Source organism: Danio aesculapii, chromosome 2 (assembly GCF_903798145.1).
Source record: "Danio aesculapii chromosome 2, fDanAes4.1, whole genome shotgun sequence".
Classification (NCBI taxonomy): domain Eukaryota; kingdom Metazoa; phylum Chordata; class Actinopteri; order Cypriniformes; family Danionidae; genus Danio; species Danio aesculapii.
The window spans coordinates 1137034-1156140 of record NC_079436.1 but is presented as its reverse complement, the minus strand read 5'-3'; the positions used below and the strand labels follow the sequence as shown (position 1 = coordinate 1156140).

General features: G+C 37.6%; 1 protein-coding gene across 1 annotated transcript in view; it reads right to left on the bottom strand.

Moving 5' to 3' along the window:
- Window positions 1–19107, bottom strand: part of cacna1eb (calcium channel, voltage-dependent, R type, alpha 1E subunit b) — a 146635-nt gene that overhangs the window by 49963 nt on the left and 77565 nt on the right. Inside the window, exons 21-26 of the mRNA XM_056470502.1 lie at window positions 17518–17698; window positions 17029–17158; window positions 15485–15544; window positions 15280–15386; window positions 4757–4853; window positions 1917–2077 (exon numbers count right to left, since the gene is read on the bottom strand). Coding sequence (XP_056326477.1) covers window positions 1917–2077; window positions 4757–4853; window positions 15280–15386; window positions 15485–15544; window positions 17029–17158; window positions 17518–17698 — 736 coding nt within the window. The remainder of the gene's footprint in view (window positions 1–1916; window positions 2078–4756; window positions 4854–15279; window positions 15387–15484; window positions 15545–17028; window positions 17159–17517; window positions 17699–19107) is intronic.

Genomic DNA, 19107 nt, shown 5'->3' with positions numbered 1-19107 from the left:
CAACACAGTTACAATGATGCCAAATAAACCACACGTTTACAATGACCAACTATTCCTTGTGCTACGACACAACAACTGCATGACTTTGTGGAAATATAGACGTCCTGTGCATGCATATTACGTCTTCAGTCTACAGATTTTAGTTTAACTCCTTTATTGATGCATATCAGTCAGAGAGGTGTGGTATCAAATACAAAGAATCACACGACGTCAATTGTTCCGATCTTTCAGCAGAAAACTAAATTAATTCACATTTTCCTACTCTCTGAATCAAACACTACAATTATATGTTACTATCGTGCATCAAAAGCATTATTTAGGGCAAAACACAAATAAAATATATTTACTAATGATAAGATAAATAAAATAACATTATAAATAAAACCAACACATACTTTGACTTGTATTTCATTGCAGACAATATATAAAAAAAACATTATTTAATGTGTTTCTCATGATTTTTTATTGTTTAATTTTCAAAATAAACACCATAATCCAATTTAGGTTCACATTTCAAATAAAGTTAGAACAGAAAAGCTTGTACCACTTTGTAATGTTGCCGTTCCTTTTCACAACACTTAAAAGACATTTAGAGACTGAAGACACCAAGTGATGAAGAGTTTCAGGTGTCACTTTGTCCCATTCTTCCTGCAAACAAGTCTAAAGGTGGACAACAGTATGGAGTCTTCGTTGCTGGATTTTGCACTTCAGAATGTGCCACACATTCTCTATTGAAGACAGGTCGGGACTGCAGGCAGGCCATTCAAGTGCGTGTATCCTCTTCCTCCACAGCAGGACTCTGTAATGTGTGCAGAATGTTGTTCTGCATTGTCTTGTTGAAATATGCATGGGTGTGCCTGGAAAAGAAGGCAGCGTATCGTGCTCCAAAATCTCTGTGTAGTTTTCAGCATTAATGGAGCATCACAGAAGTGCAAGTTACCTTTGCCAAGGGCACTGACACAACCCCATACCATGACAGACCCTGGCTTTTGGACTTGTTGCTGGTAACAGTCTGGAAGATCCTTTTCTTCTCTGGTCCAGAGCACACTGAGTCCATCTCTCCCAAAAAATACCTGAAATACTGATTCATCTGAGCACAGTTTACGTGTGATGGTCCATCCCAGATGTCTCCAAGCCCAGAGAAGTCGACGGCCCTTTCGGGACACTGTTAACATAGGGCTTCCTTTTAGCACAGTACAGTTTTCGCTGGCATTTGTGGATGTAACTCCATATTGTGGTACTTGGCAAAGGTTTGCCGCAGTAGTCCTGAACTCATGTGGTGATATGGCTTATAGATGAATGAGGATTCTTGATGCAGCGCCCCCTGAGGGATCGGAGGTCACGGTAGTTCAGCTTAGGCTTGCCTTGTCCTTTACACACTGAAATTCCTCCAGATTCCTTCAATCTTTTAAAGATGTTCTGCACTGTTGAAGGTGAAATATCCAAATGTCTTCCTCTCTTTCTTTGAGGAACATTGCTTTTAAACATTTCAGTAATGCTCTCATGCATTTGTTGGCGATCCTCGGCCCATCTTTGCTCCTAAAGGACTAGACTTTTCTTGGATGCTGCTTTTGTACCAAATCATAATTATAATCACCTGTTGACATCACCTGTTTCACATCACATCATTATTCCACCAGTTTACCTGATTACAGCCCTAAACCGCTCCTGTTCCAACTTATTTTGGATTGTGTTGCAGGTCTGAATGACAGGAAAGGATGTATATTTACAAATGAAATGAAGTTGACCAGGCAAAACATGAAATATTTTGTGTTCATATTGTCTGCAATGAAATACAAGTCAAACTAAATTTGGAAATCACTACTTTCTTTTTCATTTGTGTTTTCCATACTCTTTTTTAGATTTGGGGTTGTAGAACAATGTGAATGCGATAAAGAGACTCATGTTTGTCTTACTGGCACTCTTTCTGCGTGCCCATGGAGCCGTCGGTGCAGTAGAAGAATTTCCCCTTGAAGAGCTGCACTGCGATGACTGCAAAGATGAACATGAAGAGCTTGTAGACGATGAGGATGTTGAAGACGTTCTTCAGAGACGTGACCACGCAGTCAAACACAGCCTGCAGGACACAAGAAGAAGAAATAATAACACACATCTCTCACACAACAGGCCTCCAATCAGCAATGCAGAGGAGTTTCAGTTCACCACTTAGAGTATCGAATGCAGACAAAAGCACACACATCAATCGCAAATGAGTGCTCAAAGAAAAAGTCGGCAAACCTTGTGTTGAACTAAAGCTCAAAAACGACCCATGACCATTTAAACAGCAGAAAATAAAAACTATCTTGCTTTTTATCTTGAATTTTGAGAAGCTTTTCTTTTTTTTATTTTCATAACACATCTTCTGTCTGATTTATAAGCCGTTTTCCTCATGGGGACCAAAAAATGTCTCCACAAGGTCAAAATGAACTGGTATTACTGTATTTGTGGGGACATTTGGTCCCTGAAACATACAGAATACAAAGTATGCACACACACACATACAAACACATGTTGGTATTGGTGGTTTACAGGGACTCTCCATAGGTGTAATGTATTATATACAGTAAAAATCGCTTATTATATGGCTATTACCCCTAAACCCAACACTCACAGAAACATGTGGCAAATATTGAATGTCAATACCTTATTAAGTAAGATTTTGAAGTATTTGCATCTTGTAAACCACTATAATAAGGTACAATTATGACATATCCATGTTATTATACAAGAAATGTCCACCAAAAAAGTACACACACACACATATATAACATTACACCCTATTAAATCACTGTATAATGCAAAAATATTGAAAGCAGGCACAGTCACAATTGGAGGAAGAGCTGCCAACAATCTGGCTGATTTATCATGCCCGCCAGCCCACTCAGACCACAAACAAATGGAGAGATTTACACAATATAAGCAAGACCAAGGTGGCACTGAGTTACATTTCATTTGTGTGTGTAGTTCTGATTTTCATCACATTCTGAGCATTAAATATCAGAGCTCAATCCATTAAAGAACCTTTTGGATGTGATGGAACAGTTCTGAAAGGGGTCCAACCCGGTACTGTTAAGGTGTACCTAATAAAGTGGCCGGTGAGTGTATACAGTGTGTACAGTAGAAACATCCGTATGCAAAGTCCCCGGAAAAACATAAAAACCCAATGTGTGTTTTGAAAGAGTAAAAACGATTTGAAAGTCTGTTTATTTTACTTTCTACCTTTAATGGTGTCCATCTGTGTTTATAGTTTTAGTATTTGACAAGTTTATACACTCTATAGTGAAGGAATATTCCAGAGTCTTCCTTTGAAACACACACAATTCAAAAGAATTAATGAATTAATCAGGACGATCTGCTGTCCAAATATGAGTAATCCCTCTGTGAATAATTAAAAGTGGGCTAAATATAACGCGCAGTACTTGACATTTTTCATTTTAAATCAATATGCAGTCATATACAGAGCCAGAATTATTAGAATTATCATCAGACCATTTAACTAAACCATAATTGAATTACTGATGGGGGATACAGATCAGTGGCGCAGTGGGTAGCATAATCGCCTCACAACGAAAAGGTCGCCGGTTTTGAGTCCCTGCTGGGTCAGTTGGCGTTTCTGTGTGGAGTTTGCATGTTCTCCCCGTGTTGGCGTGGGTTTCCTCTGGGTGCTCTGGTTTTCCCCCACAGTCCAAACACATGTGCTATAGGGGGATTGATGAGCTAAATTGTCCGTAGTGTATGTGTGTGAATGCAAGAGTGTATGGGTGTATCAAGATATTTTCTGCTTATTAGCACTTATAAAGCACATGTTCTTCATGATCTTAATCTACATTACTAAATACCTAAACAACTGCCTTACTAACTATAAATAAGCAGCAAATTAAGAGTTTACTGAGGTAAAAGTCATAGTTAATGGTTTATTAGTAGCGAGAATTGTTTGTTCAAATAAAGTGTGACCAATGTTTCATTCATTCATTCATTTTCTTTTTAGCTTAGTCCCTTTACTAATCTGGGGTCGCCACAGCGGAATGAACCGCCAACTACTCCAGCATATGTTTTACGCAGCGGATGCCCTTCCAGCCGCACCCCAGTACTGGGAAACACCCATACACTCTCATTCACACACATACACTACAGCCAATTTAGCTTATTCAATTCACCGATAGTGCATGTGTTTGGATTGTGGGGGAAACACCCGGAGGAAACCCACGCCAACACAGGGAGAACATGCAAACTCCACACAGAAACGACAACTGACTCAGCCGGGGCTCGAATCAGCGACCTTCTTGCTGTGAGGTGATTGTGCAACCCACTGCACCACCGCGCCGCCCCAATGTTGGATTTCATGTGGTAAATTTAATGCAGAAAACAGCATCAGATCTAGAAAATCTAGATGTGAAGGTCACACTTTATTTTAATAAACCATTAGCTTGTTATTAACCATTAATAATTATTAAGGTAGTAGATATGTTAAGGTATTTGGTAGGATTAGAGATGCAGAGTAAGACCATGCAGAAAATCTGCTTTATAAGGACTAATAAACAGCCAATATCTTGTACTAATCTGCAAGTAATCAGACAGTGGTTAATTGTGAGAATTCATACTTAAATGAGATGCTTTTTGTCTGTCAGCGTTCAGTTCTCAGTCATTATAAAGCAAAGTCACTCGGGGACTGACTTGATATCATCGCTATGGCAACCGGCATGCCAGAAAACGACTGCACTGCATGAAAACACAAACATTGGATTTCCTGAAATACCTTCAGCTTTGGAAGCCTTTTGATGGTCTTGAGGGGACGGAGAACCCGCAGAACCCGCAAGGACTTGATGGTCTTAATGTCTCGGCCTTTGTTGTTTCTATGATGAAAAACAGATATTATACAACATATTATACCACTGATTAATAAAAATAATAATAATAATAATAAAATAAAATAAACTAATAAAAAGGAAAACACCCGCAATGACAGGATTATTAGGGCTGTCAATAAATTGCACTTTTGTATTTAATATATCAAATTGATTAGAATTAGTCACTTATGCAGTATAGTCTCTTGTTAAAACAAAAGTAAATAAGTAAATACATTTTTAGTAATAAAGTAACGCTGATTTGAACATACTGTACACTAAAAATTATACATATAGCTGCAAAAAATTACTGTTATTTTTATTAGGTTGGTCCAAAGCAAATGTATTATTATAATATTATTATAAATTATAAAATATTTATATAATATTTTATATAAATAAAATTTATATAATAAAATATATAATATTTATAATATTTATATATTATAAATATGTAATTGATAATATTATATAAAATATATAACATTTGAAAGTGTTATAAATATTATTATATTATAATGTAGTATTATTATATTGTTATATTTAACCAGTGGTGGAAAGAGTACAGAAAAATCATACTTGAGTAAAATGACTATTACTTGCCTAAAAATGTAGTGCAAGTAGAGTAAAGTATCTGTTGAAAATATTACTCAAAGTATGAGTAAAATTAGCCCTTTCACAAGTACTCAAGCGTAGTGAGTAGTGAGTATTACGCTGTAAAATCTGATGCATTTACATGTAATTTGTGCATGTGTGTACACGTAACATTCTGTAGTGCATTTAGTGATTGCCCAGCAGGCACACAACATCATAAGACGTTATTAGTAGGTTAGATTTTGGTTGTGATGTCAGGTGATCAAAATTCAATGTCTAGCCAGCGTCTAAGGACTATGTTATTTTGATGTCCAATAATGACGTCAAATTATGTTGTTATTTGGTTGATTTAAGGTTGTGTTTAAGGTAGAAAGTCACCAAAATACAAACGTCGAGTCGACATTTTAAACCAGTGGCGGTTTTAGGCAAGAGTAATGTGGGCGATCACCCAGGGCGGCATCTTACTAGGGGCAGCATGTATATATCCCCAACACGCTTCAACCCCCCCCCCCACCCCCACCCCCCCACCCCCCCACCCCCCCACTCTTCACTTTCATCCCCGAAAGGGCGGCACGACAGTTGTTTGCCTAGAGCGCCAGTTAAGCTTACTACTGTCTTAAACCAATGTTATAATGATGTCAAATACTGACATTTATTTGTCAGGTATGGCATCCAAAATCCAACATCTGATAGACGTCATAGTGGTAACATCCACACAACGTCAGGCTTTAACATCATTAGATGTTGATATTTTGTTGATTTTAGGTTGGGCGTTTTCTAATGCCCATAGACAAGAAAAATAAGTAGTGACTGCAGGTTGAAGGAAAGTATAGTAAGTATAGTACAGTAATACTCAATTACAGTAATTTCAGTATTTGTAATTTGTTACTTTACACCACTGTATATAACTATATATATATATATATATATATATATATATATATATATATATATATATATATATATATATATATATATATATATATATATATATATATATATATAAAACTATACTTAATTAAATAAGGGTATATGAAAATCAAAATCAAATGATGTAACAAAGTAAAAAAATAATAATAGTAAAAATAATGGACAATATTTCACCTTTTTTTCTCTATTCACAACCATAATTATGTTTGGTTTTAATTCAATTCAATTTTAAAGTTTGAACCAAAGTTAAATTATACTTAATGTCTGAATAAATCTACGCTTTTTAGCTTCAGGAAATTATAGAAGTTTTTAAGGCTCCAATAATCAATCTTTAAATTGGTTTTTAAACTATTTAGTTAGTCCACATGGATGCAGATAAACAACATATGCTAATGTGTGAAAGACATCAAATATATCCAATAGACATACTTTAAGCAAGTACAAATAGATTGGCATTGCTCATAACTAATGGAGAAAAAAAGCACAGTCACTGGACAAGGATGCATCTTTACTGTGCATATGTGTTGAGTACATATATTGTGTGTGCTAATCAAAACAATAACAAAATGTCATTTTAAATGCACGTTTAAGCGTTATACAAATGCTTTTCCTTTGTTTCATGTGGTCTGTCATCTGCTCATTGAGGGATTGCAAAAGCTGCTGTGATGTTTTAATTATAGGTAAGAGGCGTGATTAATTGCTGTTGTTTTTAAATAATGACACACGCTGAATGAACAAGTTAAATTGACAGCCCTAATACACAATGCACAACCTAAGAATATCTACACTGCAACAAATGCTGTTCTTACTCAGAGGTTGTGTCTTGTTTCTTGTCCAAATATCCAAAAATGTTTAAACGAAGAAGCATTTTCTAGACAAGCACAACATATTGTTTTGTTTTCAGAATTAATGTTTCAAATTTAAATCAGTTTTCCCTTAAAACAAGCAAAATAATCTGACAGCAGGGGAAGAAAATAATCTCATGTCAAGAGGAAAAACAAGATTATTTTTCTTACCCCGTTTGGTGGAATATTTATTTTTTTCTTAAAGGTGCAGTGTGTAAGTTTGACACCCAGTGGTCGAACTAGGTATTGCACTGCTTTATCGAAACACATTTTCGCTCGGCTGCTCCTCTGATGAGTCCACGCAAGCGCAGGTTACCAGATTGACGTGAGTGTGCCTGACCAGGGGCGCCGCTGTCCACCATGGGCCCTCTGACAAGTTGATCAGTTGATGTTGAAGAGCAAATTGGTGGTGGGGGGGGGGGGGGGGGGGGGTTGGGTTGGGTTGGGGGGGGATGGGTTGGTATCGCGGCTGAAAGTGAAGAGCGGGGGGTGGGGGGTGGAAGTATTGGGGGTGGGAATTGGCACAGGCCTTTGATAACGTCTCTGAGAAGAATCTTCCTAACTTTCCTAACTCCCCCCAAGCGACGCCCCTGTGCCGATTTTAGGCTGATTTACGTCTGATTTGGACCGTTTTCTTACTAAAAGCATGATCAAAGGAATATTTTCCTTCATAAAAGGAGTTTTTGTTCTAACCAACACCTGAAATTTATATTTTAGAAACCGCTTCTATTTCTCACAGGTGAACAACAGGATAAACTGATCAGCTCAGGTACACTTAGCTTTATTTAGTGTTAAATGCTATTAATGTGAGTCTGAATGTCATTTTACATGACATTTATTGCCATAAACTGAAAGCAGCAGCAGATAGATTACCTCAGATCTGGAAAATAAAATAAACTATTTGAAATTGAGCTTTAGAACTGAGAATCAATGCAAACCAACACATATCAGTGATTCAGCATCTACATTACTAATGTTAAAGAGGTTTAACATGTATTAATTAGGTTATAAACCTTACCATTTCACAGGAGTGCAGTGAGTGCACTATTCTGTGCTTCTGAATGGCTGTATTTACATTTCTGCCATGTTTTGTCTGGTGCAAACAGCCAAATCACTGCAAATCTCGTCACGTAGTGTGATGTTAGGATACGGGGTTACTATGTTACCTGCTCACCTAATGTTTACATTAGCATTATTTATATTATTTGCTAATTATTATCCAACTCATGTGAAATTCTGAATCTGAGTCTCATTTTGGAGTCTACCACTGTCCACCAGAGGTCACATTTCGGTCATGGACGCATGCTTTGAGAGACTTCCTGACTGAATGAGTGAAATATGCTGTTTTCCACAATCTGGCAACCCGATATAACTGAAATATAAGTGAAATATAACTGGCTAAACTTGCAATGGGCGGGTTAAATGACCAAAACTAAGACAGATGTTCCTGCGTGTAACGCACAAAGCAGAATAACTGACTTCAGAACGTTAACTTAGTATGTTTCTTAAATATCTGCAAACATATCATGGTGTTTTTATGCTTTAGAAGAGTCACAAATGTACATACAGCACCTTTAAAACAATATGTTGTGCTTGTCTGGAAAATGCTTCTTGATTTAACCATTTTTAGATATTTGGGCTTGAAAAAAGACAATAACTCTGAGTAAGAAAAGCTTTTTTGCAGTGCATTTATGGCTGTAATAGTGAGAGAATGAGTTAAAATATGTTAGTATATGCAAACATGGATCTGACAGCACTACACACACACACACACACACACACACACACACAAAATGCATGATCGGTGGCATCTGAACTGATTTTAAATGGACAGACAACGTGACGAATGAGAAGCATCTGCTGTTACCCCATTAAATTCCTGGCAGCCACAGAGATACAATCCAAGACAATGACAGAGGAGCATTAAAAGAGAAAAAACACATCAACATCTCTCGTAAATCATCACGATGAAGAATCTGAAATCAACCTGGAATGTCCTTTAGTTGACTTTCTTCCATTGACAACACAAAACGCTCTCGTTTTTTAATGCAGTGTCCAGGATAACAGAAGTGGCCAATAATAAGCAGTGCTGGATGAAATAAAAACCTAATATCTCGTCTCTGATGAGTTCCCTCCTTGTAAATAATGTTGGACTCGGCTTCATTCAGAAAATGTAATGGAGTAAAAGTACAATATTTTGCTTTGTTCTGGAATCCAGTGAGGAAAAAAATCTTTCCTCAAAAAGAAATACTCAGATAAAGTATTTGAAAAATGTACTTAAGTACTGTAGTGAAGCAAACACGAGTACTTACCGTCCACCATAGCCAATAACAACTCTTATAACATGCTTACATGCTTCTGTGTCTAAAAATAGGCAGATTTCCAACCCAGACTCAAGAACTCTTTTTTTCCCATCAGTTATCAGACTTTTAAACGGATAACCAGTGGACATTCATTCTCTGCTCAGTAGCACACTATATTCTCCATCCCAGTTTGCACTATTAATGCATACAATTGCACTCAATCTGCTCCGGCCATCATACTGTTGTTTGCACATAAGCCAATTGCTCTAGGCACTTTCTGCATAATAAGCACAATTTTAAGAACTACAATACATTGTTTACATCTGTTTACATTACTCCACAATCAGAATTATATATTATTTACATTCATAGATATTTATATATATAGATTTCATAGTTCACTTCTGTGTATATATATGTGTAAATGTCATGTATGATGTGTATGTTACGTGTATGACTTCACCGTGGACGGCAAAGTGAGAATTTCATTGTACAGGGAAATGTGTTTCCTTACCGTGCGCATGACAATAAACTAATTGAATTTAATTGAACTGAATTGAATTGATACGTACCCCTGTATACATTTCTGGAGAGCGCTTTAGAAATACATCAGGGTTTGTATAGAAGAGGCTTTAAAAATAGATCAGGGTTTGGCCTGCTTTTAAGGAAGCATATGAAATCCATAGACTGCAGTTTGGGTGTTGATATATCACATATATAGCCAAATCTCACAACACACCACCTATACTAGCGCAATGAGTCGCCACCGGCTTTTGCTCAAATCCACTAACAATCATATGCCTTTTGCATGGAATCTATTTGGGAAAAGGGCTTTATTTTCATTGCCAGTGTGTGAACAGACTGTAATAAAACCTAAAAACAAAACCTTCCCAGGTAGCAAAGCATTCTGGCCCAGGCATTAAGCTGGCACAGCAGGCATTTGTCCGGATAATTCATAAAATATCTAGATTTTACCGAAAGAATGCAGTCATTTGCACTAAAGATGCCTTAAGGTTAAGTATTAACCCCCCACCCCTCCTCCGAAAACAAACAAACAAACAAACTATCCCCGCCCCCAAATATTTCCCAGGAGGTACATTTTTTTGCAGTCTTTGTTTTTGCAAATCCACCAGAGGTCGCTGTGTACTCTTTTCCAGATCTCAAATTCCTCTCGCGAGTATCATTCGCGCCTGCTGTTCTCACGTAAATCCACCAGAGGCCACTGTCGACTGATCGACTGACTGACCGACCCCCCCACCCCCTTCCCTAAACCCAAGTGTTTTCAAAAGCAATCCAGAACCAGAAAAGCCCTAGCAGCCACCCGATTGTTTTCAGATTTTACCACTTCCCCACCCTGTCTTACCTGCTTTCTGGAACCAGACTTAAACCCCGTCATTGCAGTCAACTCCTCCCTGCATCTCAAGTTAACTAGTAACCACAGAAAAGCTGATCATATAGAGGTAAGCGGTCAGCTGGTAGTGCGAAAAGAAACAGAAGCCATCCGCGGCGTCATACTGCCCTGCAGCATTCATTTTAAAGATGAAATGCAGCCATACGTAGCTCTGGCAACATAATTTGCGCTCTCCAGAAATGTACACAGGGGTACATTATCACAATGAGCCTGTGTTGCAGATTTCAGATCATGTTCATAAGAGATTACCTGCGGAATTATCTCTGATATCTGATTTTAGTGCTTCTCTCCAGGGTTTCCCAATAATAGATTATTCAAATTAGGACACCCTCGATTTTTCCTTCAAACTCCAGCTATTTTAGATAATACAGTACATGTTTCAGCTGATATTTCACGCAGATGAGCTTCAGCATCAGAAAGTAACTATTCTAGTGTGACCTGTTTGAATGTGAACATTATAGAATATATTAGCAAACATCTCGCATGCAAACCACCGTGAATACAGGACTTATATAACTTAAAGAGGGGTGTCCAACATACGGCCCACGGGCTCATAGCTGGCTCTGAATCAGCCGGGAAGAGGCTTTAAAAATAGATCAGGGTTTGGCCTGCTATTAAGGAAAGCATATGAAATCCATAGACTGCAGTTTGGGTGTTGATATATCACATATATAGCCAAATTTCACAACACACCACCTCCAGTGAATCGCCACCGGCTTTTGCTCAAATCCACTAACAATCATGCATGGAATCTATTTGGGAAAGGGGATTTTTTTTGTTTGGCAGTGTGTGAACAGACTGTAATAAAACCTAAAAACAAAACCTTCCCAGGTAGCAAAGAATTCTGGCCCAGATATGATATTAAGCTGGCACAGCAGGTGTTTGTCCGGCACTGGCATACAGCATACAACATGGCCCGGGTTTGGCAGAGGTGGCACATCTTTAAGGTGGCACATAAGACTTTGGCCAGATATTGAATGTAGTATTTGGCCCAGATATGATATTAAGCTGGCACAGCAGGTGTTTGTCCAGCACTGGCATACAGCATGTGGGCCAAACGTGGACCGGGTTTGGCAGAGGTGGCACGTCTTTAAGGTGGCACATAAGACTTTGGCCAGATATCGAATGTAGTATTTGGCCCAGGTGTAAAAAATGTATATGTGGGCCACGTACGTTTGGCCCACCTTGACCCACTTTTAAAATACAATTAAATTATTTTTGAGTAAAAAAAAAAGATCGCTTTGAGAAAAAGTGCAGTCGTAACGTGAAATGCTTCATGGGTTTATCAAATGCATTGCAGTCGTGACACACCAACATATCTGACCCAGTTTTAGCCCAGTTATGGGTTGATAACTTGGCTGAGACTTGACCCAGTATGGTCCATGTTTGGTCTTTGTATGGAAGCCAGACTTGGTCCAATCATGTATTGTAATTCACTGCGGGATCTGGGTCAAGCAAAAGCTGATTGTGTGGGCCAGAGAGATTTTGCTACGTGTGTTCTCTATGGTTGTCTGTGAAATATGAAATACCAATTTTTATTCGTTCATTCATTTCCTTTTCAGCTTAGTCCCTTTATCAATCTGGGGTGGCCACAGCGGAATGAACCACCAACTTATCCAGCACATGTTTTACTTAGCGGATGCCCTTCCAGCTGCAACCCATCACTGGAAACACCCATACACACTCATTCACACACATACACACCACAGACAATTTACCTCACCCAATTCACCTATAGCACATGTCTTTGGACTTGTGGGGGAAACCAGGGCACACGGAGGAAATGCAAACACCTTACTGAAATGCCCACTGACCCACCTTAGGCTCGAACCAGCAACCTTTCTAAAGTGCACATATGTATTAAAAGCATGACTAATGTTTAAGATGATCCCAAAAGAGCTGATTTGAATGTTTGTAATTAATGCACAGGTACATTTTTTACTTGTGTACAGAGAAAAAACATTGTCATAAATATATTGGGCCACTGAATCATAGGTGCACACAAATTCCAGGCTGTAGTTCCATTTACAGCCACTGGTGTCGCTAAAAACATGAAATTCCATATATGGTCACTTATGAATAGTGACCTATAATACACATATAGTCTGTAACCTTCAGGACTAGTAGTGTCAACAGCGGTCTAAACTTCACATTTAATTAATTTCCATGGCTATAATGTTGTTATTTCCATAGAAATTCACATAATTAGAAATTATAAGCTTGGTTTGGACGTTTTTTCTAACTTTACTGAAAATCTATTGATTATTACAATTCTGTTGGGCGTTAAAGGGCTTGTTCACACATTCAACCCATGATTTAAAGCTACTTTAAGAATTATCTTGGTCTTTTCCAGCTCTACAATGCCAACCGTTGAAATTTCTATTAACCAGCAGTCCAAAGAAACACACCCATCCATAATTAAAAAGTGCCTCGCATGGCTCCAGGTGGTAAATAAAAGTCTCTTGTATTAAATCCATGCATTTCTGTAGGAAAACATCTATATTTAAAACTTTATACACCATTTTGTGTGAGGTCTTTAGCATTAGCACTTTCAGCTGGACAGGAGTGCGTTTTATATTTACTATGATTGCATGTTTATTTCACATGTGCATTCAAGAGATAAAAAATATACACTCCTGTCCAGATGGTGGTGCTAATGCACCCAAAACTGCACATTAAAAGACGGCAAAGAATACGACGGACGCCAGAAGTTACATAAAGTGTATAGGAGTGTTAAATAAGGATTTTTTTTCCTTTAAAAACACACTGATTCACTAAATCAGACCTTTATTCACTTATTGTGAGGTAATTTTTTACGGATAAAAACTGGATAATTAATAAAGTAACTGGATTTTATCGATTTTTCGGTGAAATAACGCCCAAAAAAGATAGTTCACCCCAAAACAATCACTCTTTACTTGGTTGAAACCGGTTTGACTTTGTTTCTTCTGTCAAACACATACATATTTTGAAGAATACCAACAATGGGTAACCATAGACTTCAATAGTATTTTCCATCCTACTATTGAAGCCGATGGTTACAGGTTTTCAGCTTTCCTCAAAATATCTGTTTTAGAGTTCAACAGAATAAAAAAACTCATGATGGTGAGTAAACAATGAGCAAATATACATGTATTGGGTGAACTAGCCCTTTAATGACTTGAGTGGCCTAATCAGGACAGAATACACATGATGTATACATTGTTAAGTCAGTTTGAGTAAACGCATCTGCTAAATGACTAAATGTAATTTGCAGAACTTAAAATCCAGCATTTTAACCAAGTTTCCAGGCACTGTGACTACTTCTGTTCCTAAAGGCAACTTCAGTAAAATAAAGGTCTGGTTATCCACTGAGACCTGAGAATAAAACTGCCAATTAAATCACATTCAGCTTACAATTAATATCCAATTATGTTCACCTACTTACAAAAACCACCCACTGTTCAACCGTATTGTCCAGCTCTGCTTTCTCCTCCAGCGAACGCATATAAAGACATTCTGACAGACGCTTTTATCTTAAACGCTTCGCTAAATGCACATAATATATCAGTTCTTGATTTCTCTGATAATTGAACCCATGATGCTGGTGTTTCTTGCACTATATTGTCTACCTATATCCTCAACGGTTAGTATACAATACAGGAAATCATATGTTTTGATGTCCACATATTCTTAAAGGGCCAGATCACCCCAAAACTGAAAATGTCTTACTTTGCACCACCAAAGTAAAACATTGTTTTCACACTGTTTATATTGAGGTCATTGCATTTTACAACGTCACTACTGGTCTGGTGCTTTATTCTAGATGCTGAAGAAATTATTGAGCAAAAACAATGGCTAAATAATAACTTCACCGTATATTTTAAAGGAAAATCTAGTTCCTGCTTTACTTTTATGCACATTGACTCACTAGAGTCTCTAACCTGGAATATATGCTCTTGTTTACATATATAATATATACTCACACTCATACACTACGGCCAATTTAGTTAATCAATTCCCCTATAGCGCATGTGTTTGGACTGTGGGGGAAACCGGAGCACCCGGAAGAAACCCACGCCAACATTAAGAGACCATGCAAACTCCTCACAGAAACACCAACTGACCCCACCGGGACTCAAACCAGCGACCTTCTTGATGTAAAGCCACAGTGCTAACCACTGAGCCACCGTGCCCCCTACAAATATAAATTTATAACATTTCTTATTATATTACATTGTAACTTGCATATTGTTGGTGCAACCGGCCTCAGATCTGAATCTTGATTCAGCCCCAGGTATGATTACAGCTGACAAATATCATTAATGCAAATCTGACTTAATGAGGAAGACAGATGTAAATAAAGTACTTACGTCAATGCAAAAGCAATCAGAGCTCCAACCACCACAATAAAATCCAGAATGTTCCACATGTCCCGAAAATAAGATCCATCGTGAAGAATGAGGCCCTGGTCAATCATCTGCATCAAACGGCATAAATAAGGGTTTTTTTTCAGCATTTTATACTTGTATGTCAAAGTTTATATATGTGTGCTATTGAGTAACAAAGCATTGATACCTTTATAATCATCTCAAATGTGAAAACGCCAGTGAAAACATAATCAAAGTAACGGAGAACCTGCGGAACAAGCAGTAGACAACTTTTATTCATGGAAACACAGATCAGTAAATCATCAAGAAAATTACTTTACATTATAGTCATTGTTTGAGTCTTAAAAAAGTAATGAAACCCCCTATTTAAGTTCATATATATATATATAGTTCTAAATCTCATTGGCTGATAGCAGTGCAATATTCTGCAATAACAGCACTGGTACAGCCTCTTCACTCTTCTGTATTACTCCGCCCACCTAGAGTGACAGCAGATCAATAAACTCACTACAGTTTGACAAATACTGCAGCTGTTGGACAACATAATGTCCTTTTGAGACTTTTTAGGCGAGAATGTAGTTGTTTAGATTGTAATGTAGTTTATTTATAAGGATTTATAAGGATAGTGCCTATTTTAAATATTTATAATTTCTGAGATTCAGCGGGTCGGCGGCCATCAGCCTGTCCTTGAGCAGAGCAAAGCTGTGTTCCACCAGAAGATGGCAGCAGAGAAGCCCTTAGAGGAGGAAAAACTCAGCGTAAGTTTCAAACTACAGCTGAACAAATCATTATAAAACAAGTCGATCTCTTTCTTTTGTATGTTGAATTTCTTTATTTATACTATAGTAATCTGCTAGTGTTTGCTTTGCTTTAGCTTTTTCGAGGTTAATTATTGTGGTCTCCCAATTGCAACAGAGAAACACTGGGAAATCTCTGTAGACTGATGACATTTCATGTGGTTCAGCCTTATAATCTTAAAATGTGAGCGAAATCATCTGTTTAGAGAATCATTCAAACACTAGCTCTAAAGTGACATTGGTGAGTTAGTAACGGCTTCTGCTGTTCTGACGTCAGCTGCAGATGTGAATGAACGGCGTAAGAAAGTAGTTCCTCATACGAAAGGATTTTTGAGACACTCTGCGTTCGACTTTCTTTTTTATACACACAATTATGCTGTCGCAAGGTTGTATAAATGCAATATCACACTCATGCCAGTGCGATATGGCTGTATATCGGCACTGCTGGGGCACTAAGGCACTAAGGCAATATATATATATATATATTGCGTTTTTAGTCGTGACCAACTGAGCCAAAATTGTGGCTGATATGTTACAGCCTTTGTTTTGAATGCTCTCTGTTTGAACAGCATTGTTAAGGATTATTGTCAGTTTGTTCATGCTCCAGACTGCTTTCCTTCAAAGGAAACAGAATATACTTCAGCAGTTTCAGCTGTTTCAGTGTGGATGACCAACATTTGGGTAAGCAGTAGTGTGAACGTAGAGCACTCCCTAAAAAATGACAAATTCCTCATCATTTACTTACACCCAAGTAGTTCTAAACTTTTATGAGAAGCAAGATATTTCGAAGAATGTTGGAAAAAGAACTCATTGACATGCATGGTAGGAACAACAAACATTATAAAAGTCAATGGTTGTTTTTTTTTTCCAACATCCATGATGCCAGAATTCATTTAGAGTGCATTTAAGAATTCAATAAGCTGGAAGTATTTACTTTATTTCTCTCTGAACTGGTGCACACGGGGTCTTCAGCCGCCAGAGCGATACTGCTGGCCACGATCACCAGGAGAATGGTCATCTCGAAATACCGCAGCGTCACCACGTAATGACAGATCCTCCTGATGCTTTAACCACACACACAACATGATGTTAGAAGGGAGATTTCTCCTTCTTTGTTATCCACATTATGCTCAATTAATTTAAATCAATGGTAACACTTTAGTTCAAGTCACAATTTACAGTATTAACTAGCTTAATATACTATTAATTAGCTGTTTATGAATAGTTAGTAAGGTAGAAGGTGGGTTTAGGTTTGGTTAAGATTAAGGATGCAGAATAAGATCATACTTTATGATCACTAATGAAGAGCTCATATTTTAATAATAAGACAGTAGATAAAAGCATGATTTGGGATCTGAACTACAATGTTACCGAATCAACTCACAAATTTAAAGCAGTAGTAATTTCTTAATCAGCAACTTACGGGTTTCTGCTCTTGAAAATGAACATGCTGTCTGGCCTGTCGGGTTTGGAGGCTGTCGACTTTTCACCTCCATTCCCATCATCTTCATAATCATCATCATCATCATCATCATCAATATCATCATCATCATCATCGTCGTCAGCTTTGTCTGAAAGAGACGCCTCCACGTCCTTGAAACTGACTGTGACGGTTCAAGAGAAAGAAGCAGGTTTTAATGACAACAGGATTTCAATCCTACTCTGTAAAAATGTGCATAAATTAGCAGTTTTCTGTATTTTGGGACTCATTTTTTTATTTTTTCCAATTTTTTATGCTTTCCAATTGCATTATGTGATCTTGATATTTCTTCCAACAACTTTTAATCTTCAAAAATAATATTTTTTTAATTGTTTGCAGTGCTATATTATCTGGGTTGGTGGTCATGGAGGAGTGGAGAGCGTGAGACTGATTCCTGTGACGCTCCAAGGACATATAAGTCTTCGCTGAGGTCCAGCTTCAAGCCTACAGCACCTAGACTGCAGCTCTGCACAAGACATTTGGCCAGAGGAGAAATGGTCGTGCCCATCTGAGTCTGGTTTCTATCGAAGTTTTTTAATTCTTCACTTTCGCCAATTGGTGAAGTTTTTTTCCTCAACACTGTCGCCACTGGCTTGCATGGTTTGGGATCTGTAGAGCTGCGCATCGATGGATTCACTCTAAAGTGTTTGGACTCTCAGTAGTGATTATTAAACCACACTGAAATGAGCTAAACTGAACTTAAACACTGAAAACAGAACTACACTGTTTACATTTACTATGATCTTCTATGTGAAGCTGCTTTGACACAATCTACATTGTAAAAGCGCTGTACAAATAAAGGTGAATTGAATTGGTGTTGTATATTACACAATAAAAACCTTGTAATAAACTGCAGTACATTTTCTGTTATTTATTTCTCTAGATATTATTTATTTTACATTAAATTATTATTTCACACGACTAAAATGTCAATAAAAGTCACTTTGTTAAATTGTAGAGTTGAATTTTCAACAGCAAAAGTGGACAGAGAAGAGATCAACATCCCATAATGCAATCAACAATCATAAATAAACACTTGTCAATCACCAAATACAGAAACTGTTAACTAACATATATATTTTAACATTGTAGATATAAATGTTCTGCATATCTGTGTTAGATAATGTTCAGATACAATTATAAAAGGGGGAAATAATCTGAATGAATACTGTAGATGTGCCTGATAGAATACTAACCTAGATTTCCCCAATCCTACTACAGCCAATACTCTAAAGACGAGCAGCTCTTTACTTTCTAAAACAGCTAAAAGAGCTCAGATTGCCACAGGCATTGATGACCCAGTTCTGTGTCTCTATTAATGAATCTGTCCTCACTTTAGCGAATTATCCGCTCCGTGAACAGAATCAATGGCTGCAGTTCATCCCTCCTTCAGGAGAAATGAACTACTTCCCAGTAAACCAGTGCTGTTGCACTTTGATTGTTATAAAACTTCTTCTGAAAAACTACAGCTCAGACTACACCAGGGTGGATGGATGGATGGATGGATGGATGGATAGCTGAATGGATGAATAG